The following is a 26,375-nucleotide window of genomic DNA, read 5'->3' as shown; positions in this document are numbered from 1 at the left end:
TGATGAGAAACACTGAAAATAATAATTACCATATTTTATAAAATATATAATACAAATGCTTCATAATTTAAATAATATACTTCTTCCACTACAGTAATGGGAATAATTCTAATAACAGTATTACTAATTACAATAATAATAATTATTATTATTATAAATCATAATATTATAATAAATATTGTTTCCTATGACTGCTGAAAATAATGAGAACTATGAAGAAAGTCACAAGTAAAACACGGCACATTACGATCATGAGAATCCTAGGAAAACAGTGTACTAAAACTGGTCTTAAATGGTCCTAAAAACATCCTTCAGCAATTTTTTCTTTTGATTTTGAGGTGACGTGACCCAGACATGACGTTAATTCAAAGATAAACAATAATAAGTGTTCATGCTTGCATGAGGCAAATAATAATCATGTTTAAGTAGCTGGGTTGCTACACGTTCCAAAACATACAGAAACCAAACTGGTTACAGCAGCTTTATGTGTGGATAATGATACCAAGGTAACACGGTGTCACAATTACAACATGGGATTTCGTTCCCTAACAGAACTAATTTTTTGCAGCCTATAGACAAATGACAGAGAGAAAAGACTGACTGAAAACTATTATGGAGTGGAATAACTTGTCTTGCTCTTTTCTGATTGGACAGGTTTAACTATAGCCTTCACTATAAATGCTGCAAAATGATCCACAAAACATGTGCCTTTACAGATGTTGCTGGATAAAGTAAGATGTACTTTTAATTTAATTTATGAAGCAAATCTAATACGAATGTATAAACTGGAATGCACATACTGTTTTTAAACTGTTTATTTGTCCAAGAAATTCTATTTTGGATTTCACTGTAAACAAAAACACACTCAAAACAAACTTGTGTGTATTTACAAATCTCATAAGAATAAGGCCTTCCACTGAAATGACTAGAAAAGTTAGCCAAATAATGGCCACGTCTGGCGTCAGATTCAAAGAAGTCACTCTGTGTCATGACTTTTGACCCAGGCTTTAGGTGATTGGCTAGTTTCAGGATGGGCGGAGTCAGTCTGGCAGGCACCAGAGAACCGTTCCCGCGCACGTTCCCAGTTGCGCTGGTTTTTGGTTTTGGTGAGCGAAGCGTCGTCTATCGACACGGCAGCTCCAGAACCAAGACCGGACTGAGCCTTGCGGACATTCAGCTGAATCTACCGCGTGCACACACAAAGGGAAGTAAGCGTTAATCTCACACGCTAGCGTACGTGACACTGCGTAAACAAAACGAGGAGAAATCAGTATTACCGGATCCTTTATTCCAGCTCCGTCCTTGCCGAGCCCTTCTCCTCGTTTCCACCCCATCTTCTCCAGCATCTGTCTACCCTTATTTTCATCTCCGATTTCACTACACACACAGACAGAGACAGGGTGAGAAAAAGCACAAGTCTGCAAAAACATCTTTAACCTTGAGGAGACTTCATATTGTTGCGCAAGATGTCTACTGTAGTGCAGATCTGTTTTACATGGGTAAATGTTTGACTGAGTAGGTTACGTACACATGAACAGAAGCTGGAGCATCGTCTCTCTGGAAGGTTCCCTCGCTACCGACTGTCTGCCGGCGGTTTTCTGCTCGATCTTTATACCTGGTGTTCTTCAGGGTCTTCTGCTCCTCATAATCACTGCTCTGAAACACACACGCACGCAAGTCTTTGTTAAACAAGCATAGTGGTAGCGCTGAAAATACAAAACAAAACCAAGTACATTTTCTGAGTTATACCTATAATGAAATATACAATACATTTTATAGTATTTAAATTATTACGTTTTTTGGTAATATTTTAAATTAGAATTTTTTAAATATATTTTGTTTTCATTTTAATTTAAATTCTAAGTTCTAGTAATTCTGTTGTGTTTTTGTCAATCTTGTCATGTCAGTATAGTTGTTACAAATTTTAGTTTATTTAGATTTAGTTATTTAAGTACTTTAAATAAAAATTTGATTTTTAAATTTTATTTAATTTCATTTTATGTTATTTTGGATAATTTTTTAACATTTTAGTTTTAGGTAATTCTTTGAATTAGATTTTTAAAAATGTATTTTCTTTTTTATTTTAATTCAAATTAAAAGTTCTAGTAGTTCTGTTGTGTTTCTGTCAATATTGTCATGTCTATACAGTCGTTATTAAGTTTTAGTTTATTTAGTTTTAGTTATTTTAGTACTTAAACTAAATAAAAATGTCATTTTAAAATTAAATTTTTTATTTTATGTTAACTTTATTTCAAGTAATGTTTTTAACGTTTTAGGTCATATTTTGAATTTTTTTTTTTAAATATTATTTCTGTTTGTATTTTAATATAAATTTAAAGTTCTAGTAATTAAGTTTTTGTCAATTTTGTCACTTTTATATAGTTATTAAGTTTTAGTTTATTTAGTTTTAGTTATTTTAGTACTTAGATTTTTTAATTTAATTTTATTTCATTTCATGTTAATTTATTTCAAGTAATTTTTTTTTAACATTTTAGTTTTAGGCAATATTTTGAATTTGAATTTTTAAAATATACTTTCTCTTTTTATTTTAATTTAAATTTAAAGTGCTTTTGAATATTATGTTGGACACATGATTATTATTGTTAACTAAAACCATAAAAAATGAAATTACTAATGAATTATTAATTAAAAATTAAATTAAACATTAATTTAAAAATTATTTTTTATTTTTTACTTCAGCTAGTTGCCAATGCAGCATTTCTCATTTTTGTTTTTAAAATGAAAAAAAAAAAAAAATAAAAAATAAACTAAACTAAGACTTAAAAAAAAAATATATAGACAAAAACACAACAAAATTACTAAAACTTTCAAATTAAAACAATTTATAAAAATAAAATCTCATTCAAAACACTAACAAAAACCATAATGGTATCAATGACACTAAAATAACACTGGTTGCCTTCAAGTTCTTTTCATAATGTCAAAGACTGAAAACCACTGTGTAGCACAAAAGTTGCAAGACAAGTTTAGCTTAAGACTAGTTAATGATTTAGAACAAATTTTAGGATAAAATGTATGCACAATAATAACAATGATGCTTAGCATGATTTCTGGACAACAATAGCATCATTTTGTTGTAGCTTAAAACACCTAGGAATAGAATGACTGTCTACATGCTGACCATAAGATGGCAGCACTGACCACACACTATTACATAGCCAACATAAAAACACCTGACTTGCGCTTAAAAACTTACTTTAAGACCGTATTTAACCTTCATCATCTTCAGTTCTTTCTGTCTTTGCACCTCCTTGTCCTCTTTACTAAGAACAGTTCCTGAAATATACATACATATGCATGTATTGCAAAAAATCTGAGCTGCAATTAATGAGCAGAAGCATGCAAAGATGCTAATTTGCCATCAGTATGTGCATGCATATACATACCGGAGGCGTCGTCTTTCTTATGGCGGCTCAGGTGTGCAATGATCTGTCCTGGTTCACAGCCGTCACACGTATCTGTTCCCATGTGGATGTGGAAAGACAAAACCGTTTCTCCCATCTTCACTTCATCTCCGTGGGTCAGAGGGCAAGGGTCACAGCGAACCTTGGGCTGCAGAAATAACACAAAAACATGTTTACAATTCTAATAAATGTCCTTATATTTAGGTAAGTGTGAAAGGATGTTGGGACAGAACAGCTGTGTTTGTGTTACCTGCAGTATTCTGTTCCCGTTGAGGACGGTGCCGTTCTGGCTTCCCTGATCTATCAGCATATAACACTGCTGCTCCTGGTCAAAATAAACTTCTGCATGGGACTACAAACAGAGATAGAGAGGAAATCATCAGCAAGGAGTCAAAATGAAATCAAATTAATCATGTTTAGTGTTTTAAAACATGTTTTTTTTAATATTTTATTCCCTTTGGGGAATTTTAAATGGGGTCAGTAAGATTTTTTCTTACTTATATTTACATGTATATATTTTAGTGCTGTCAAACAATTAATCGTGATTAATTGCATCCAAAATAAAAGGTTTTGTTCACATAATATTTGTATACTGTGTATATTTATTATGTGTATATATAAAGACACACATACAGTACATATTTTGAAAATATTTACATGTATATATTTTAGTGCTGTCAAACAATTAATCTTGATTAATTGCATCAAAAATAAGTTTTTGTTCAGATAATGTATGTGTGTATACTGTGTATATTTATGATGTATATATAAATACACACAAATACATTGTTTTGAAAATATTCACATGTACTTACATGTATATATTTATATTCATATAATTTATATTATATATATTATACATATTTTTCTTAAAAATATACATGCATGTGTATTTAAATATACATGCTAAATTTACATACACACAGCACACATGCATATAGTATGTAAAAAAAAAAAAAAAAAACAACACTTATTTTGGATGCGATTAATCGCAGTTAATCGTTTGACAGCACTAAATAATTTATATTATATATAAATATATTTAATATATAAGTATTAAAATTTTTCTTAAATATATACATGCATGTGTGTCTGTGCATATACATAATAAATAATACACTACACACAATATGTTAAATAGACAAAAACTATTTTTTACTACTAAAATTTATTTCTTACATATATACATGTATGTGTGTATATTCATATATACATATAAATATACACAGCCCATGCACATATATTATGTTAACAAACTTTTATTTTGGACGCGACTAATGGCGATTAATCGAATTGACAGCAGTTTTAAGACAATTCTTTAAAATAAACAAGGATTTAGAGAGTATATTTCAGTATTTGAACATTATTTGATGCATATCAAGACATTTGACCATAAAAAAATGCAGTCTCAGCACCTGTTTAGATTCAATAATGTGTGTTTGATCGGAGTTTGTTTTACCTTGCTAACTCCCATCTCAGGAATTCTGATGGCATGATTCATGTCTTTCTCTCTGCAAACAAGATACACGCAAACATGTTAACTCAGTCTGTCAACAAAACAGATAAACAAAACTACACACAGAACTGTACCGACCGGCCGATGGTGGCGACTGTATCAGCCGTGAGAATGAAGAGCGTTCCCGTCTGCAGCACAGGAGAGCGAACAACTGTTACCCGAACACACGGTGGCCAGGCTTCTGAAATACACAAATAACACACATTGCGAATAGTGCAAAATATGGCATGCTTACCTGACCCACATTAAAAATAACACAGTGCGTCTATGAACGGCCACCGGGGGGGCGCAACGTTCGCTCCCCTCCTCACCTTCCTGTAACTGCGTTTCCATTTCTCTCTCAGGACTGTCATGATCTGGATGGACAGGAGATGCGGGCGAGGATGATGAAGATGTTGATGCTGAAGAGAGTTCTTTCTCTCCATCTGATTCTGTGATCTCGCCTTCCTCCGGCTCGCTCTCTCCATTTGCATTATCAGAGTGTGACTTGCTTTCTCTGCGAGTCTCAGAACGTGATCTTTTCTTCTCTTTCCTCTTCTTTTTTCTCTTTCCGCTATGCGTGTCATCAGAATGCGACCCGTTTTCTCTTCGCCTCCTGCTGTGCGAGTCATCAGAATGGGATTCGCTCCGCCTCCGGGTTTTCTTTCTGTTCGTAGAGCGATCCCTGCTTCTGTCTCGGCTCTTGGTCCGTCTGGATCGTTCTGTGCTGCTGGGTCGCTGCGGGCTTCGAGATCGAGACTTTCGTCCTTTTTTAAACGATGATGCATCATCCTTTTTACCTCGTTGGTGGTTTTCAGACTGTCGGGCAACCTCAGGCTCCGGCTCTTTATGGTCCTGTCAGTGAGCAAACACTCAGCCAATCAGGGAGTGCCTCCACATCGGATTGAATTGAAAATATAAGACTTGTACTTGCTTTCAAGTTCCATTTGAGTCTCAGTTTTTAGTGAGTTGAAGAAAATATAATGCGAAACCATCTAAAACCTCAACATCCAAACATCGCTTTTAATTTGACGTGTTTATAATTCTCGTCCACAAAAAAGACAGTGAAGAGTTCATCATGGGATAAAGAAATAGCACAATCAAGATTTGAAGACACAAGCCAGTTTAAAGATAAAAACTACCGAAAATCGAAAAGATTCCACAACAAATTCTAAAAATTTGAAAATGTTTTTTTTAAATCGTTTACACTCACCAAAGCTGCATTTATTTGCACAAAAACACAGGGAAAAAATACAGTAATAGTGAAATATTTTTACAATTTAAAATAAATTATTTTGATCTGAATATATTTTAAAATGTAATTTTTTTAAATATTTCTTTGAATATAAAGTTCAAAAGCATTTTTTTAAACATTAAATGTCTTTACTGTCACTAATACTTAATTTAATCTGTCCTCGCTAAATAAAAGTATTAATTTCTTTTAAAAAATATATCATAATACATAATTTACAGATTGCTTGATTTGGCTGTATATTATGATGGCATTTTTAAAATTTCTTTGGATGTTTTATCATTTTAACCATAATATAGATTGGCTGGCTGTATGTTTTAACAGTTTTGCCTATTTTTTGGCCATATTTTAATTTCTTTGTGATATCTTTCATTATTTTAGCCATATTATAAATTATTTTGACTATATGTTGGAATAATTTGGCTATATTTTTTAAATAGTTTTGGCCATTTTTGGCCATATTTAAATTTATTTGTGATATGTATTATCAATTTAGCCATAATATGATTGTTTTAGCTATATGTTTTAATAAATTTGGCTATTTTCTGCCCATTTTTTTTATTTCTCAGTGATATGTTTTATCATTTTTGCCACAATATAGATTGTTCTGACTATACATTAGATTAATTTGGCTGTCTGTTTTACTAATTTAGCCTATTTTTTGGCCATATTTTAATTTTTTTGTGATATCTTTTATTATTTTAGCCAGAAAATAAATTATTTTGACTATATGTTGAATTGATGTGTTTTGAATTAAGGTTTTAAAAATGCTGGCTGTTTTTTGGCCATATTTTAATTTCTTTGTGATATGTATTATCCGTTTAGCCATTACATGATTGTTTTGGCTATATGTTTTAATAACTTTGGCTATTTTCTGGCCATTTTTTAATTTCTCAGTGATATGTTTTATCATTTTAGCCTAATACAGATTGGTTTAACTATACACTGGATTGATTTGGCTATAAGTTTAAACAGTTTTGGCCATTTACTGGCCATATTTTAATTTTTGGGCGATATGTTTTATCATATTAGCCATAATCAAGATTGTTTTGACTATACATTGAATTGTTTTGGCAGCAATTCAGGTTGCACTGAGCCCAAACAGTAGTGTATTTAGTAGTGAACATAAACTTCAAAAATAGAAATCACTGATTGACTTCTGCTTCTTATGTCCATTTGAGGGAAAAATACTAAATCTATATAACTTTATAGCTATTAAAGACCGTACCTCTCACTCCAACCCGCCTCAAATGGTCTATCTTCAACTGAGCCAACGAGTAAGTCAAATCCTGAACCTACAGCGAAAGGAAGAGCACACGATCAGCTCCACCAGGCATAAATTTTCGCATAATGCTCTGAACTGCTCGATGGACCTGTTTCTGACACCCCAGGCTATTCTACAAACCTCCACGAACAACTGAATTTAACGAGAGCAAGAACCAGAAGTCCAATAGTTGTTTTGGAATGAAAAAATACTGAAAACTGAGACTCAAGATGGTAGTTGACAAACTAAACTTCAAATGAGTAATCAAGTTGAGGAAGACTGAGTGTCAACCAACAAACAATTCTCTGCAATTACAAAACTATGCAAAGACAATGTGTGTCCGTGTGCATCTCACCCCTCCGTCGGGACAGGAAGCTCTATCTGTGTTCTTCACCGACTTCCTGTTTTTCCAATCTTTGGTCTTCCTCTGTGGCGTCTGCTCCACTTCGGGGTGTGCTGTAGGCACCTCTATCCTAGAGTGGAATTGGTATTTTCCGCTTTCTGGGTCGTAGTAATAGTACATGCCTGTGTTAGCATCATAGTACAGCTGACTGGACTGGGGGAAGAGGAAAAAACACATTAACACAGGTGATTAAGATTGCACATGTCGATTACACAAATAACTGCAGCCAAGCATCCCAAGAGAATAACGACTTACAGAGTCGTAGTAAAATCCAGTGCTGTGGTCGTAGTACATGCCGGAGGTTTCATCAAACACAAAGTTGGTCTGGTTCAACGCTTCCTCTGCTGTTGCTCTCAGCATGTCTGCTATAGAGCCGCCTTCTCCAGAGGCCTCCTGAGAACATGTTTACACAGTCAACAAACTGGTTAATAATTATTACTTTAAATGATAATTATTTGTTTGGCTATAAACAGCTCATATTTGTTTTAGCTGAATGTCTGATCATTTTAATCATATTTTACATTGTTTTGGCAATATGTTGAATTGTTCTGATCACACTTTAGACTATTTTGGGTATATGCTGGGTTGTGGATTGTGGCCATATTATGATTATGTGACTATAAAATTAATTTGACTAAATTAATTACTCCAGGCTATATGTTGATTACTTTAGCTATACTTGATTTTCAGTGATGATATGATGTGTCAGACTATTATAATCTTCCTTTCTTTACTACATTTTTTGCCAAAAACTGTTTTAACTATTTTTTGGTTTATATTGTCCATATTTTATAAATTTGGATATTAATTTGGCTTTAACTGCTTAAATTATAATTTTCACTGGCTGGATTATTTTCGGCCAAATTTTAAGTTTTTTTCTGGCTATACGTTTCAATAGTTTTGGCCACTTTTTGGCCATATTTTAATTTCTTTGTGATATGTTTTTATCATTTTAGCTATAATTTAGATTGTTTTTACTATATGTTGGATATTTTGTCTATATGTTTTAATAGTTCTGGGCATTTTTAGTCATATTTTAATTTGTTTATTTTAAATTTTTTTTAAATTATTTTAGCCGTTTTATAGATTGTTTTGACTATACGTTGGATAGTTATGGTTATATGTTTTAATACTTTTGGCCATTTTTGGTCCTTTTTTAATTTCTTTATATGTTTTATCATTTTAGTCATAATATACATTCTTTTGACTATGCATTAGATTGCTTTGGCTGTATGTTTTAAAAGTTTAGGCCATTGTTTGGCCATATTTTAATTTCTTTGTGATATGTTTTATCATTTTAGCCATAATATGAATTGTTTTGGCTATACATTTGAATAATTTGGGCGATTTTTGGTCATTTTTTAATTTCTCTGTGATGGCTTTTTTTTTCATTTTATGTTTTGACCATTTTTGGTCATATTTTAATTTCTTTACGATGTGTTTTCTAATTTCAGCCATAATATAGATTGTTTTCATTATACGTTGGATTGGTTTGGCTCTATGTTTTAATAAATATGGCTATTTTTGCCATTTTTTATATTTCTTTCTGATATTTTTAATCGTTTTAGCCATAATATAGATTCTTTTGACTATACGTTGGATTATTTTGGCTATATGTTTTAACAGTTTTGGTGATTGCTTTGGCCATATTTTAATTTCTTTGTGATATGTTTTATCATTTTAGCCATAATATAGATGTTTTTGACTATACACTTAATTGTTTTGGCCATTTTTGGCCATATCTTAATTAGTAGTCATAATATAGATTGTTTTGACAATATGTTGGATTGTTTTGGCAGTAACTGAGGTTTTTGGCGATATGTTAGATTAATTTACTTTTATTTTATTTTTTTAGCAATATGTTTATTTTGTGGCTAGATTTTGGCATTACTGTAAGTTTTTTGAGATTTGTTATATTATTTCAGCCATTATACAGATTATTTAAACCTGATGTTAGATCACATCTGCCATATTTTAGACATTCGATGTTTCAACTCAAAATGCAACACATGCAAACTATGTCAATACCGACTTTAATAAACGCCCAAATCTATTATCAGAAATAAATAACACTTAAATAAGCAACACTTCTCATACCTCTGTTTGTGGAACATCACTGGATTCATTCGGTAGCTCAGGATTGGCTGGTGCCGTCTCTGCTGTTATGTGATGCTCCTCAGTCTGTTCACAATATCCTTGAGTTTCCATGACAACATTCTCCTGTGCTTCTGCCGTTGTCTCCGTTCCTGACTGGTAATATCCGCCATAGTAATAATTATAATAATCTGTTTCAGGAAGAAAATAACATTTAAATAACACATCGGTTGTGCGGATGACTAAAATATTAACAAGAAAAAGGACCAACCCGTCTCTGTCCAAGTATACTCCTCCGTCTGAGTCTCAGCATCCACTTTCTCCCTCTCTCTCTTCTTTCTCTCATGGATTTCTGCACTCAGTTTAGCAACCTAAGACAACACAAACACAACATTATCACCAAATCTTCTTGTGTTGAAAAATTTGTTGTCTTTCATTTGGTCAAGTACTGGGAAATGCTCCTTAAACCATCAACTGCCCCTGTTGTCCAGAACAGTATGGCTCACCTGCTGTCTGAGATCTTCGTTGTAGCTTTCAGTCGTCTTCTGGAGTCGTTCGCTTTGGCTGAGCTGTTTCTGTAACTTCTGAAGTTCATCCTTACACGTCTTTAGCTCCTGTCGCAGCGCCTCGGCTTGTGATCTCAAAGACACAACCTCTGCTTCCAAACCCTGATTACTGGATTCAGGGTCTGGATTTCCTTCTGCAGCCATTGCCAAGGATGTTCTACCTAAAATGTAGATTAGAATAAGAAAGTATAGTTGACTGCATTAAAAAAAGGGAGAAATCACATCATTTAAATTCAAATCTAAAGAACTAAATGAGTTAAAGATGCATCAAGTAATACATATTCAAATATAAAGATGATACAAAGAAATAAGTAAAGTTTTTAAGGAAATAAATCACTTCACTACTTCCCTTTATGCCAACTTTTTGTCTAATTTGTTTCATTTTATTTATCTAAGACTAACTAATCGATAGTAATATGTCTGGATATATAAAAATACACAGCTGCATATATAATTTAGGGAGTGAGTTCCTTGCATTAAAAGACTTGAAAACTCCTAACTAGACCAACCAATCATTGAAGCATTTCGCAAATATGCATAAAATGCAAATAAGTATGTAGAACTTGAAAACATAGCATTTAAAAAATGACAGTAATCTGAGCATAGCAATCAATTAAAGGTCTCAACTCATTTTATATAGTAAAAGATACAATATTAAGCAATAGATAAACTATGTTTTGAGTTTTACGCCACATTATTCTCACCGATTTAACCGTTTTCCCTGCGCCTTCCCAGATTCCCTGCTCGCGCGTCAATCTGCAAATCAAAGATAAACATCATATGACCACCGTGCACTGGACACATATTCGTGTAGAAGTTTGTGTGATCGTAAAGTGCGTTACAGGGAACAAACGTGATGAACTTTAATTCCACTTCAACGGACGCTGCCATACTTTCACTTTGTGACGTCATGGCTTACTTACTCCCGCATCACTTCCGGTTTTGCTGTGGCGCCACAGCGCCCCCGATGTAGAACTCATGTAATGCATCATTGAAGTTCGTTTGCTCGAAGTGACAACCTGTTAAATAAAATATAAAGATATTTATTTCTTCATTTCTTGATTCCTTCATTTGTTCATTTACGTTTTACCCAACCCTAAAAATTATTTCTTTAGTTAGTCTTTTATGGAGGACTCTTTATTTATTTAAATAAAAGAATTTAAAAAACGGGAATACTGAGTTGCCCACGATTTACAAAAAAAGTATAATAAATCAGCATTTTCGGTTATTTATTTATTTATTTATTTTAATAAAACAATTAAACACTGGGAAAAAAAAAAAAAAAAAAAAAAAAAAAGAAGCATAATAAATCACCATTAAGCATAAATCAAAAAAGCATATACAATATTAACACAATTTTGATGTATTTATTTGATTATTTATTTATTTTCGGTTATTTATTTATTTATTTTAATAAAACAATTAAACACCTGGAATACTGAGTTGCCCATGATTTACAAAAAAAAAAAAAAAAAAAAAAAAAAAAAAAAAAAAAAAGTTTAATAAATGAGCATTACACATAAATCAATAAAGCATATACAATAGTAATACAATATTAATTAATTAATGAATTTATTTCTTTATTCATTCATTTATTATTTTTTTAAACAGTTAGATACCAGGAATACTGAGTTGCTCGTGATTTACCAATATATACCAATATATATATATATATATATATAATAAAATAATTTTAAAAAGTTTAATAAATCAGCATATACAATATTAATGTAACAAGTGTTTTTGTGTGTGTATTTTTGTTTTTTTAGGGTTTGGACATTTGGCCACGACAACTTTCTTTCTTTCTTTCTTTCTTTTTTTTTTTTTTCTGTATATTTTATATTTATTTATTTTTGTATTTATTCATTCATTTTAACAAAACAATTTAAAAAAACAGGAATACTGAGTTAATAAACTATATAATATAATAAACTATATACAAGTATAATAAACTATATATAAACTATAAACTATATATTGTATTAAACTATAAATTTAATAAAGTTTAATACATCATATACAATATACAATATACATATACAATATTAATTTAACAAGTGTTTTGTGTGTGTGTGTGTGTGTGTGTGTTTATTTTTTGTGTGTGTGTGTGTGTTTATTTTTTTTTAGGGTTTGGAACTTTCCTTCTTTCTTTCTATTGCATGCTTATTTTTTATTTATTCATTCATTCATTCATTTTAATAAAACAAGCAATGCTGTGACACTATGGATAATTTTGGGTTCATGTATGTTTGCAGTTTGCAGGCACTGTGTGTACAAACACAACTAATTAACATAATTTATAAAGCTTTTATCCCCCCAACATTTTACCATTTACAAAGTGCATCAAAGCATATTAGCCTGAAATCTAAACAACGGAAACCTGACGTCCTCAAAAATAAAACTTTTGCACTTCCGTTTTGTTGTTTTTAATAAAGCATCTTCATTCTGAAGCCCATTTACAGAGAAACATGAGTGACTATTTGATTTAGGACAGCAGAGGGCAGTACAGGCAAGAGAAATTACACTCCATCCATCGTTTCAAAGAGATGTTTAAAAAAAATCATTCGAACGCAATGATTTCATTGTGTTATGTTTTAATTTTCTAGTCTTACAAAGTTCTGAGTTTGGAAGCCAAACTGTCTATGACGTCCCTCACGAAGCACTTTCGTTCAGGATATGAGACTAAATCTAATTAAAACTGCGTTTATTCTAACACCTGTGTCAGGCTGCGACGTGAAGAGGATGAGACCACAGGTGCATTTAATATGAAAGAAGCTTAGAGGAAATAAAAGAGTGACAGCTTGAGGCCAACTTCCTTTCCTTCACACCGCTTGCATGGTTATGCTGCCTCAAGCGTGTGCTAATTGGCATTTGCATAAGAAGTTTTAACGGAAGTACAGAAACACGCTGATGTGCTTCTTTCACTCTTAAACAAAACTGAGAACTTAAGCAAACACGAGAAACTTAATATTTGTTTCATCACATAAGTGAAGTGTTTATTTAATAACTACACCATAGTTGTGACTGAAGTTAACATGTTAAGAACTTGCTAACTGAGTGATACACACATGCACACTAACAGCTGATGTTAATAACAGGACATGTGAGTGTCATGACCCTCGAGTAAACTCTTCCCGTAAACAGTACATTACAGTAAAGCATCCATCTCGCTTGAGTTATGCAATATTTCCATGTTGATTAACATTGCTTTGAGCATATTAATTAGCGGTACTTGTTAAATCAAGCATCATAACTACTGCTTATACATAGGGTTACTGATTTAACCCTATAATGGCTACTGTATCATATTTGATATGCAAATTTGCAAACACTCTAAATTATCAGCATGTTTGAAACTGCTGAAAAGCTTGTTGCACACAATGTACTATGCTTTCTGTTGCATGATTTATATATATATATATACAGTAGTCAACATTTGAAGTGGATCAGAAAGGTTCATCAAAGATGTCGCAAGACAATAACAGGTATTGTTTTAATTTTAGGACAACTTTGATGAAAAGTTTTGATCCACTTCAAATGTTGACTACTATATATTAATTACAACAAGCAATTCATTATAAAGAGATTTTTTTTTTTTTAGCAATTTAAAGACTTCTTAGTATACACTGTGTGCAGAATTATTAGGCATGTTGATATTCTGGTCATATTTTTTTTTTTTCCAAACACATTTTACCAATTCCAAACCACATCAGTCTTAATAACTACTGTCAATTTTGTATTTAATCATTTATATGTGATATATAATTGTCCGTGAAGGCTGGAAGTGAAAAACTCCTTATATTCAGGTGTGCATAATTATTAGGCATGTTTTCTTTTACAGATAAAATGAGCCAAAAAAGATATTTAACCCAGACTGAAAAGTCCAGATTATTAAATGCCCATGAGAAGAATGCAATACTAATGCATTACAAGAATTTGCAAAGTTAAGGCTTGACCATTGGACAGCGAAATGCTTGTTGAGTCTGCATGGTCAAAAAAACAGGTGGAGAAGAAAAGATGCTTGTTACCTGCAAAAGAATTAGGAATTAAGGTGAAGAATTAGGTGTGACACCATCAGGAACCATTTCCAGTTCTCCAGCGCCACCATTTTCCAGAACTGCAACCTACCTGGACTCTTCAGAAGTGCAATGTGTCAGGTTCTCAGAGACTTTGCTTGGTAAAAAATCCTAAAAAATACCCCTGACTTAATAAGAATAACAAGCTGACGTGTTGTGAAATACATGTTTTTACATGTGTAATACATACAGTTTTTTTTTTTTTTTATAGGCTTTATAGACAGATAAGTTGAGAGTGACTCTTGAAGGGAAAGCATCACATCCTCTTGTACCTCTGATTCAAGAATTTATCTTTCAAAATCTGGCAGTAAGTTTTGGGAGTAAAAAAAAACATGCCTAATAATTATGCACACCTGAATATAAGGAGTTTTTTTTCAGCCTTCACAGACAATTATATATCACATATAAATGATTAAATACAAAATTGACAGTAGTTATTAAGACTGATGTGGTTTGGAATTGGTAAAATGTGTTTGGAAAAAAAATATGACCAGAATATCAACATGCCTAATAATTCTGCACACAGTGTATAAATACATTCACCTTCAGGTAGTGGTACGTTTCTTTTTGCTGTAAAACCTTAGTAATATTTAAAGTTTAACATTTTCTAAACTAAACTTAGCAACTTTAATGATCTATTCATTGTTTTTTAGAAAAATCATGTTAAAATGTAAGTTTTTGGGGAGCATTTAATGGTTTATCTCTCAGTCATCATTGTATTGCATTATGTTTTGCCCCCAACAATAAAGGTTTGACCATAAAAGCAAGGCATTTAAAACTCATCTTTTTATTAGACAAATTATTTGGAGATTTCATATTATTTTATGTAAGTATTCTGTCATAGAGATCTCACTGATTTACGTTACAAGAATTTCAGTGTACTTTCTGTGTATATAAATATCAGCAACTGCAGCAAACTACATATTTTTGCTCTGTTTGAGCCTCTAAATAAAACCGAGGTGTTTCTTCCTACATATTTCTACTATATTACACATATGCCATAAAATCATGATGTATCAAATATGATGCTCAACAATAACACACATGCAAACTTTTATATTTTATAAGTTCAGCACAGTTGTATTGTAAAATAAATATATAAAAATCCAGCTAGTATTTCATATGTCAGCTTTGCAGGGTTAAAATATATAAAATTCCGGCTAGTATTTCATATATTTCATATGTCAACTTCACAGGTTTAAAGTTGGCATGAAACATAAATGTGACCCTGGATCACAAAACCAGTCATAAGGGTCAATTTTACAAAATTGAGATTTATTCACCATCTGAAAGTTGAATAAATACGCTTTCCATTGATGTATAGTTTGTTAGGATGGGACAATATTTGGTTGAGATACAACTATTTGAAAACCTGGAACCTGAAGGTGCAAAAAAATCAAAATATTGAGAAAATTGCCTTTAAAGTTGTCCAAATAAAGTTCTTAACAATGTTTATTACTAATCAAAAATGACGTTTTCATATATTTACAGTAGGAATTTTACAAAATATCTCCATGGAACATGATCTTTACTTAATTTCCTAATGATTTTTGGCATAAAAGAAAAATCATTAATTTTGACCCATACAATGTATTTTTGGCTATTGCTACAAATACACCCCAGTGACTTAAGACTTAAAGTTTTGTGTTCCAGGGTCACAAATGTGATCACATTCTCTTTTGTATTGCGATTTATATCTAAGTAAAACAACTTCTTGTATAAAAGAAAATGTGAAATCTTTCACCTTCACACAATTTCCGATTGCATGGAAATTGAAAATTCACCAGACAACTGTACATGTGACCTCACCGTAATAGTCGATACAAAATATCATTCAAAACAACCAGATAACAAAGACTTAGCTCCCACCTACAACATTTGTACAGGAAAAACCAACTCAAATGTTCTTTAGAATATATAAAACTATAGTTAACTGCTTTACAATGATTGGTATGTCATATTTTCTACTACGTAGACTTTGATTGCAACCACATAACGAGAGAGAACGGACACAAAAGAATGCTGGTTGCCGTGGCTACAGAAATTATTTCAATGCCATTTAAAAACTAGAGAATGTAAAGATTTGTGCGTCATTGAGTCAAAGGTCAAAAGGTCAATGCTTGCATCCGGGATGAAACCTTCGGTGTTTGTGTGGCCTCTGATCTCTAAATACCCAGTCTCTGCAACGGATAATAATTTTAATGTATTTTTGTTCAAATACGTTCACTGTCAGATTGTGCTATCAAATAAACAATTACAAAAAGGAATGAATCGGAAGCCGCAGGGATAAACACAGCCACAGAGATTGTTCTTTCCGATCTGATAGGATCCGCCTCGTTCTCTTATTCCGCGCACCAAGAATTCAATCAGCGTTTGTTTGTGCATGGAATTGCTGCTTATTGTAGTGTCATAAACAACGAAAGATTCCCGTTGTGCTCCAGGATTCAAAATGCAAATGCCCTTTCTGATGAGCTCAGCGCGTCAGGGCTGTTGTACTGCTTTGCAGTGGATTAGCCTCCGTGTGTGTGAATGGGTTTGTCGTGTAAGATGCTGTGTGTGTGTGTGTGTAGGGAAAGAATGTTTATTCTGCTCTGTCCTGGAGCCAAGCATATCATGCTTCTGGATATGTGAGTGTGTGTGTGTGTGTGTGTGTGAAGTGTCATACACACAAGTGAAGGCTCTGCAGGACTTGCATTATGATGACATGGAGTTGTGCGTAACAACAACGTCATCCTGGCGAGGACCAGCTCTCCAAAAAACACAAAGCGCAGAGATAATATCACACCAAAGCAGCTCATATCCCCCACTATCAGAACTTACATCAGTTTTTCCAGTCCCTCTGTAATATTTGTGAGAATACTGTAGAGCCATTATCTCTAGGCAAGACTCCTCTTGGCTTAAATTTCAGCAATAAATAGATAAAACGGAATACTACTGAGCATTTAAGGGACTGGTCGGGGGTTTACTTATAGCTTATGGCTTTGATGTTCACTTATAGCTCAGTTTCAGATGTTTCTAATAAAAATAATAATAATAATAATTTTCCTAAGTAGTATTTTTGAGTAAAAATAACATCTTTATAACAAAACAAATTAGAGTGAGCAAAATATATGTGTATGTGTATTCACTGTAAAAAAAAAAAAAATATATATATATAAATAAAATATATATATAAATATATATATATATATATATATATATTTTTTTTGGAGTAGCCTATACTGTGCGCATACACTACCAGTCAAACATTTTTGAACAGTAAAATTTTTACGTTTTTTTTTAGGAAGTCTCTTCTGCTCACCTAGCCTGCATTTATTTGATCCAAACTCAGTAATATTGTGAAATATTTTTACTAATTTATGCATGTGATCAAAGCATCACATCGCATCATTTTCAGCATCATTACTCCAGCCTTCAGTGTCACATGACCCTCCAGAAATCATTCTAATATGCTGATTTAAAACTTTTTTTCATTATTATTATTATCAGTATTAACAACGGTATTATATATATTTTTTCAGGATTCTTTGATGAACAGAAAGATCCAAATTTTAGCATTTATGTAAAATAACTTTTTTTTTTTTGGGAAAGAAAGTATAGAAATAATACTTTCACTTAGCAAAGATGCTTTGAATTGATCAAAAGTGATGATAAAGACTGTATAATATTACAAAATATTTCTATTTCAGATAAATGTTCTTCTGAACTTTCTATCAAAGAAACCTGAAAAATTCTACTCAGCTGTTTTCAACATAATAATAATAATAAATGTTTTTTGAGCAGCAAATTAGAATATTAGAATAAACATTCAGCTTTGAAATCACAGGAATAAATCACATTTTAAAATATATTCAAATAGAAAACAGTTATTTTAAATAGTAAAAATATTTCAAAAAACATTTCTTAAAAACGTCTTTTAAAAACATTAAAAATTCCACTGTTCAAAAACTTTTGACTGGTAGTGTACAATAAATAATATATAATATTATGTGTCTTTGAAGTACTAAACAAAACTCTATTCTAACTATTTCAGCTGTTCTACCTTAAATGTTCACATTAAATTCAATGAGCTACTTGCTATTTCTTTGTAATTGTAAAATTTCTGAGTGAAAATTGTTTTTACACCATTTTATATATGATATACTGTATCTCATATTTAATTTTTCTTATGCCTTTGGCTTTTTTAAAAAAATTTCCCCCTTTTTCCGTTAATTTTATTTTTTTCTGTTTAGTAAGGTTTAAAACAAAAACAAATAAACAAAAAAACCCTCTTTGACTATTAAACCTACTAAAAAGTAACATTTGCATGGAGAAAAGAAAAAAAAGCTCTGAGAAGAAAATTTTCTGTGCGCACAGAATAACATTCTCAACTAATGAGCTTATCTTTAATAAAAACTAGCAAAAGAATCTCTCAGAATTACACCATATATAGAGCTTTGAAACAGAAAAAAAGCTTAGGTATTCTGCTGAACTTCTCCTGTGTCAGTCTGAGGAAGAAACATAACATAATTCTGAAATACATGTTACGGTTAAGTTTTTAAGCTCACGTTTGTCAAAGTTCAATGACGACACTGACATGAGAAAGGATCCTGGATCTCTAGGAAAGGTCCGGCATTCATAAGTCTTCTGCTTCATCAGACAGAGAAATGCTCAGGCTGATGGACGCAGCAGATGAAGTGCCAGAGGGCGAAGAGGCTACAGCCAGAATCAGACCTGAATATCATGAAGGATCTATATTTAGAGATCCCATTAGAGCCTTTTTTAGACACATGGAGAAGACATGCACCAAACACACACGTCAAAACTCACCGATTCCTCTGTGAGTGTGTGTTTCTGAAGATACACTGTGCATTACAACGACCTGTCGTTGTCCTTTGGCTTATTTCCGGCCTCATTTTTTTTCATGACTTTTTCCCTTTGGCTGTTTATGCTGTTGGTTTTTATGTTGGTAGGGTGTCAAACCTGTGTCAGACTGAATGAAGCATCTCGCTGTAGGGAAGCTCGGGGCTCGCGGCCTGTTTGATGAATGCGCTGTTGTGTTACTATCAAATGCCAGATTGAAGTCAATCACTGAGGTGTTTCCTCTCTTTCACCCGGGGGGCTGTGGACTCCTGGGGAGCCGTGAAAGTCCTGCAGTCGGATCAGTGAACACTTCTGGGTCATTAAGGGGTGTTTTTGAAACCATGGCTCCATTTATGTGATTAAAAATACAGTAAAACAGTATTATTGTAAATTTTTTTTTTACGAATTAAAATAACTGTTTTCTATTTGAGTGTATTTTAAAATGTATTTATTCCTGTGATGCAAAGCTGAATTTTTAGCATTATTACTTCAGTCTTCAGTGTCACATGATCCTTCAGAAATCATTCTAATATACCGATTTGCTGCTCAAGAAACATTTCTTATTAATATCAAAGTTTGAAACAGTTGTGCTGCTTAATATGTTTGTGGAAACCAGTAAAGTTATTTTTAAGCGGTTGCTCTTTTATTACTCAGGAATTTTACAATTCATGGTCTTCTCATTGTACATCTTTCTGTTTGTATAGAAAAATATGTTTAATTATGTTCGCAATAGTGCTTATTTATATTTATTGTAAATTCACCCAAGTTTCATTGCTAAAAATGAAATAATATTATTTAATTGTTTTTAATTGTTTCTTCGTATATAGTTAACAGTTGGTTAACAAGATTTATTGTTATTCTCACATCCTGGTGATGATTTCTAATGATATCACCCAGAGAGAATTTGAAAACTGAAAATTCAGCTTTGCATCATAGGAAAAAATTACATTTTAAAATATATTCAAATAGAAAACGGTTATTTTAAACAGTAATAATAATTCACAATCACTGTATTTTTAATTAGATAAATTCCGTCTCATAGTTTGATAAAAAATGCATATAAGCAGCCATTCAAAGTTTGGGGATAATTTTTTTTAAAAGAAATTAATATTTTTATTCAGCTAGGATGCATTACACTGATCAAAAGTGACAGATTATAAAACATTTATAATCTTACCAGATTTCTATTTCAAATAAATGCAAAAAAAAAAAAAAAATTTATAAATAAATAAAAATAATTATTAAAAATAAGAAAATGTCGAAAATAATAAAAGAAGAAAATGTTTCTTGAGCAGCAAATCGACATATGTGACCCTGGAGCACAAAGTCAGTCATAAGTAGTGTATTTGTAACATTAGCCAACAATACAATTTTCTTTTATGTCAATAAATCATTAGGATATTAAGTAAAGATCATGTTCCATGAAGATATTTTGTAAATTTCCTACTGTAAATATATAAAAATGTAATTTTTGACTAGTAATATGCATTGCTAAGGATTTAATTTGGACAACTTTAAAATACGATTTTCTTGTATTTTATGTGTCTTTGAAGTACTAAACAAAACTCTATTCTAACTATTTCATCTGTATTTCAGCTGATTTTTTTTATTTTTAATTTTTTGCACCGATTCCAGATTTTCAAAACGTTGTATCCTATCCTAACAAACCATATATCAATGAGAAGTTTATCTGTTCAGCTTTCATATGATGTATTAAATCTCAGTTTTAAAAAAATTTGACCATTATGACTGGTTTTGTGGTCCAGGGTCACATATTAGAAAGATTTCTGAAGGATCATGTGACGCTGAAGGCTGGAGTAATGATGCTGAAAATTCAGCTTTGCGTCGCAGGAATACATTACATTTTAAAGTATATTCAGTTATAAAACAGTTATTTGTTTTTACTGTACTTTGGATCAAATAAATGCAGGCTTGGTGTGCAGAAGAGACTTCTTTTAAAACATTTCTTTAAAAACAAATGCATTAAATAGAAAACTGTTATTTTGAAATGTAATAATATTTCACAATTTTGCATGAGAGCATGAGAGGAATCTTTCAAAAACATTAAAAAATCTTACCCAACACTAACTGTTGCTCATTTTCTAGGTGTAGTTAACAATCACTAGCCAGATTCATTAATGTTGCTCTGAGACTGGTGATATCATTAATAGTTCCTAATTCACGACAAGTCAATAAATCTAACCCGGAATCACCTAAAGACAATTGGAGAACTGAAACTATTTGCAACATCTGTACAGTGCCTTCAGGTGAAGCTGTGTTTATCTTCATTTGCTCTGAAAGACTCTCAGATGAGCATCAGCTTCGGGCCATGTCGATGTTTCATGCAAGCTTGATTTTCTCCGGATTTGAGTTCTGATTGTTGAACACATGTGTGTGACACGTGCTCACAGATTCAGAGCATTGATCAAATCTCCTCTGAGATGAGATGAGATGAGATGAGATGAGATGGACACCAACAGACAGAAAAGCGTGTAAACTGCCGTGATTTGTTCAGGCGTGCATTGATTTCTCATCAATCGATCTTGACAGCAGGACGCATGTTTGCGACTCACCGGGGTGTCGGTGAAATGATCACTGAAGAGTGTCAGTGAATTTGTTCTTTGCATGTAACAGCAGCACAGTGGGGCTCAACAGTTGAACGGCTAGATGTGTTTTATTGACGCTTGTGTGATTCAATCTGGCTCCGAATATGTTTGACATCTGAGACCAGAAAACGGCTCCTTCAAGCAGTGTCTGATCAACGTCATCAATAATTAGGGCGATGCATAAGCGTGCGCGATTCGTCTCGGTGGTTTACAGACAAATATAACAGTGCATGCACTGCTGACTCCTCACACACTCATAAGGGGCTGATATCTCTGAGGGCCGTGTGGATCACTTCCTCATGAGCCGCTCCATTAAACACATTACAGCTATTACGTCTCAGCAGCGCTCATCTTTATTTATTTTTCTCTTCTCTTCTTTAATAGGAGGAGTGAAGAACAGCTTCAAGTCAACATTTGGTCTGGTGAATTACGTTCTGAGTACAGCAAAGCTGGCAATCAGGACAAACAAGGTACTGGGGATGAATGGTTGAAAGACGTAATACCTTTTAGAGAACATTTTGGTTGTAGAAAAAAAACATTCTGATTTTGAAAAAAATGCATATACGCTACCACTCAATTTATTAAAAAAAAGAAATTAATATTTTTATTTAGCAAGAATGCATTCAATTGATCGAAAGTGACAGGAAGAAAAGATTTGTATTTTAAATAAATGTTAATTTTGACATTTTTATTCGTCAAAAAAGAAAATTCAGCTTTGCCTCACAGGAATAAATTACATTTTAAAATGCATTCAAATAGAAAACAGTAGTTATATATTGTAGTCATATTTCACAATTTTGCTATATTTTTGATCAAATAAATGCAGCCTTGGTAAGCATAAGAAATTTCATTCAAAAACTTAAAAAAATAAAGTAGATAAAAACAAAATATAATGTAATTTAAGAAAAATAAAAAGTGTATATTTAAAAATATTTATTTATTTATTAGATCCTACCTTTGTTATACACATGTATTAATAAAAAATTATAAAATATACACTACCAGTCAAAAGTTTTTGAACAGTAAGATTGTTAATGTTTTTAAAGAAGTCTCTTCTGCTCACCAGAAAATATGAAATATTGAAATATTTTTTCTTTTTAAAATAATTGTTTTCTAATTTAATATATTTTAAAATGTAATTTATTCCTGTGATCAAAGATAAAATTTCAGCATCTTTACTCCAGTCTTCAGTGTCACACGATCCTTCAGAAATCATTCTAATATGCTGGTTTGCTATAATTTTTGGGGGAAAGAAATTATAGAAATTAATAGTTTTATTTTGCAAGGATGCTTTAATTTGATCAAACTTGATGATAAAGACATCTATAATGTTACAAAAGATTTCTATTACAGATAAATGCTGTTCTTCTGAACTTTCTATTCATCAAAGAAACATGAAAAAATTCTCAGCTGATCGGGCAGATCAGGATCATGTGACTAGTGTAATGATACAAAAAATTCAGCTTTGAAATCACAGGAATAAATTACAAATAAATTACATATATTCAAATATATTCAAATAAAATAGTAAAAATATTTTACAGTTTTACTGTTTTTGCTGTACTTTGGATCAAATAAACGCAGGCTTGGTGAGATTAAAAATCTTACTGCTCAAAAACTTTTGACTGGTAGTGTATTAAACAAAAAATCTCTTCTCTTCTTATTCATCGGGTCTTCTCAGTGTTATAAGGTTTAGACTGGCCTCTGTGTGTGTGTACCTCAGGCACTTTGGCTACATGTCTCCTCTGAAACCTTTGGACACATCACACATCACGCACACACAAACACACTCTGGTTATACAGAGAGATTTAAGTCTGATTCCAGCTGCATCTGTTTTACAGAAAGCAGCTTCAGTGCTTCAGCGTCACATTACGTTATCATTATGCTAATGACATATTAGCGTTACATTAGTATTTCTGGAGTAATTCAATGCTGGAGGCTTTCAGAACACTGAATATGTGCATGTTTATAATACACACAAAGTCCTCTCAATAAAGGCGAGCAATTCTGTGTGTGCCATCATCGTCCCTGAAACAGTGAACCATTAAAATGTGTAATTCTATGTCTGCCAGTTATGAAACGCCATCTACCCCTCATTTACCAAAGGGCAGTGCTTTATTTACTTCTGCATGCAGATACTGGCCTCTGTTTATACAGTTTTTTCCCCCTCTCTTTCGGTCACATCTCTCTCTCTCTGGTTGAAGTGTTCATAAGAGGCTCTTTTATAAATTCTCTCTTTCCGTTCTCACACATGTACACAGAAACACATACACATGTCATTCTGAGTGTGTGTAGGCCTCTCATAAAAAAATCACTCATGTTCGTCATTATTGCATGAAGAGTCGGTGTGTGACCTCGTCCTGCAGTCCCTCATCAAACGCTCCACTTTATGTGTCAGGATGAGCGTTTCAAAAAGAATTGGACACAAACCCCGGCACAAAGAGCATCTGTGCCTTTTTACAGTTCCAATGTACTGTAATAAAATGGTTTTTGGGATTAATGAGGGTTCTACACTTAAAGATTGAAGTTCAAGTCAGTATTAGCTGAAAATCATCACATCTGCAGTGCATGTTCTTGGGCAGTTCCTGTTTGTCCTTATTTCGTTATGTTCCTGTTCTTATTCATTATCAGTTAACACCCATCACCTGTTTTCCCCTCGTCAGCTGCCATATTTAAGGTCTCCTTTCTGTTCAGTTTACTGTCGGTTATTGTTTAGAGTCACGTGTTTATGTTACTTGGAGTTATTATCTTTCATGTATCGTGTGGATTATAATTAAAAACATTTTTGTGAATTGCCTTCGTCTTCATTGCCTTCCCTGGTGAAACTGTGACAGAATAACCAACCAACATAGCTCTTCATGAGCTACAATCTTCATTTTTCAAGACGGCCGTGACCTGGAGGAATATGTGGTTGAGTTTTTGGACAATTGCCATCTCGCCACATGACCTTACCTTAATGGAGAGATTCTGGTGCGGGCTGGAAGACTTTCGTCATGCCCAGAGCTGATCTGTGCTGATCGCTGAAGAGCTACATCAACTTAGCAAATTGGATCGCCGGATCAGCATTCACTGTGGATGAAGCGGAGTCCAGCCTGAGGTCATCACATGTGAGTACCACCAGCCCAGAATCATCACCCATAATGGCCGCTAGCCCAAAGCCCAGTCAACTGCCACCCCGTGGCGTGTAGCTGGCCAAGCCCACTGCAGACGGAGAGCCAGAGCCTGCTGCGGTCATTGAACCATCGCCATCAAGAGCGACAGAGCTGATGATTCCCCGGAGCCAGAGCCCCAAGTGTCTGACCAGGTGCGAGAGCCGACAGCACAAGCGATGGTGGAAATAGCTGTGGAGATCATGGGGGCAAGGGAAAGCCCCACCCACTGCGCACCCCTGAGGGTGAGCAAGAACTGGACCTGGGAGATTTAAGATACCTGTCCTTCAGTCTTCACCCGAACTGTTAACCTGGGAAAATATCCCACCCAATCTCCCTCTCCCGCCTTCTCTCATTGAACTGTTTCCTTTCTCGATGCTCATTTTGCTTTATACTGTCAGCCCCTCTGCTCACCATCTGTGGAGTAGGCTCGCCAAGGGTCTGCCAATCTCCAGCTCCATTGGCGTTGAGTCTGGAGGATCCCTCGACTCCTCCTCCAGCCTCTGAGGCTCGGACTCCACCTCAGTCCTGTTACCCAGCGGCTCCGCCATGGCTTCCAGCTCCCTCGTTTCCACCTGAGCCTGTCCGGCCACTAGCTCCGCTGGGCTCCCTCGTCCCTCCAGTTCCACCTTGGTCAGGCGTCCCCCTACCTCCACCTAGGGACTGCCCTCCTCTGGCTGCGCCATGTCCCATCATCCCTTTGGTTCCATTGGGCTCCTCATTCCCTTCAGTTCTACCTCAGTCCTCTGTTCGCTCCGGCTCTGCTGAGGCCTTCCGGATCTCCGCCTACGCCTCGGTCGCCGAAGCCATCTGCTCTGCCTTGGCTCTCTGGATCCTCGGCTTCCCCCTGGCTTGTCGACTCTCCGTCTTCACCTTGGGCTCCACCACCTGGTCTCCTCCTTGGTTCCTCCCTCTCCCTGCGGTCCATTCAGAAGGGCTCATCCCTATGCCCTAATCATTTGAAAGGGTTTACCCTCCGGAGTGATAGTTTCGAGGGGTTGAAGGGTGTAAGGGACCAAACAACTGTTTCTTAAAATGTCCTTATGACCACACGGAAGCGCCGTCATCATGGAAAGAATTAGCGCAAATGATCATGGGGGCCTGAAGTGTCCATCAGTTGTACCCTTCGAAATCCTGCATTCCAAAGGGCCCTTTGAAGTGGCCAGTTTTGAGCACTTCGGTTCGGGACAACCCTTCAATAT

The 26,375-nt window shown here is 33.7% G+C and overlaps 1 protein-coding gene across 3 annotated transcripts; it reads right to left on the bottom strand.

Annotated features, from left to right (window-relative positions):
- Window positions 1-800: 800 nt before the first annotated feature.
- Window positions 801-11,427, bottom strand: aggf1 (angiogenic factor with G patch and FHA domains 1). Of its 3 annotated transcripts, none has more exons than XM_051092434.1 (16): window positions 11,342-11,427; window positions 11,204-11,255; window positions 10,440-10,660; window positions 10,205-10,304; window positions 9,937-10,124; window positions 8,095-8,232; window positions 7,792-7,992; window positions 5,253-5,775; window positions 5,020-5,122; window positions 4,885-4,936; window positions 3,676-3,777; window positions 3,408-3,573; window positions 3,218-3,297; window positions 1,529-1,656; window positions 1,278-1,377; window positions 801-1,183 (listed from the first exon to the last, which is right to left on the bottom strand). In XM_051092434.1, exons 3-16 carry the CDS (start codon window positions 10,641-10,643, stop codon window positions 977-979), a joined length of 2,292 nt encoding a protein of 763 aa, XP_050948391.1. In that variant the 5' UTR covers window positions 10,644-10,660; window positions 11,204-11,255; window positions 11,342-11,427; the 3' UTR covers window positions 801-976. The 3 variants fall into 3 exon arrangements, with proteins under 3 accessions (XP_050948391.1, XP_050948392.1, XP_050948394.1); XM_051092435.1 differs by having other exon boundaries at window positions 11,353-11,389; XM_051092437.1 differs by lacking the exon at window positions 5,253-5,775 and adding an exon at window positions 7,401-7,467 and having other exon boundaries at window positions 11,204-11,404.
- Between the last annotated feature and the right edge of the window lie 14,948 nt (window positions 11,428-26,375).

Source organism: Labeo rohita, chromosome 21 (assembly GCF_022985175.1).
Source record: "Labeo rohita strain BAU-BD-2019 chromosome 21, IGBB_LRoh.1.0, whole genome shotgun sequence".
Lineage (NCBI taxonomy): Eukaryota > Metazoa > Chordata > Actinopteri > Cypriniformes > Cyprinidae > Labeo > Labeo rohita.
The sequence above is the reverse complement of the archived record's forward strand: the minus strand, read 5'-3'. Positions and strand labels throughout refer to the sequence as shown.

Coding starts and splice junctions, on each gene's coding strand:
- aggf1 (XM_051092434.1), bottom strand. CDS start 10,643: ATGGCTGCAGAAGGAAATCCAGACCCTGAATCCAGTAATCAGGGTTTG. Junction 10,125..10,204: donor GTATACTTGGACAGAGACGG/GTTGGTCCTTTT, acceptor TTCCTGAAACAG/ATTATTATAATTATTACTAT. Junction 1,378..1,528: donor GCTCCAGCTTCTGTTCATGT/GTACGTAACCTA, acceptor CTGTGTGTGTAG/TGAAATCGGAGATGAAAATA.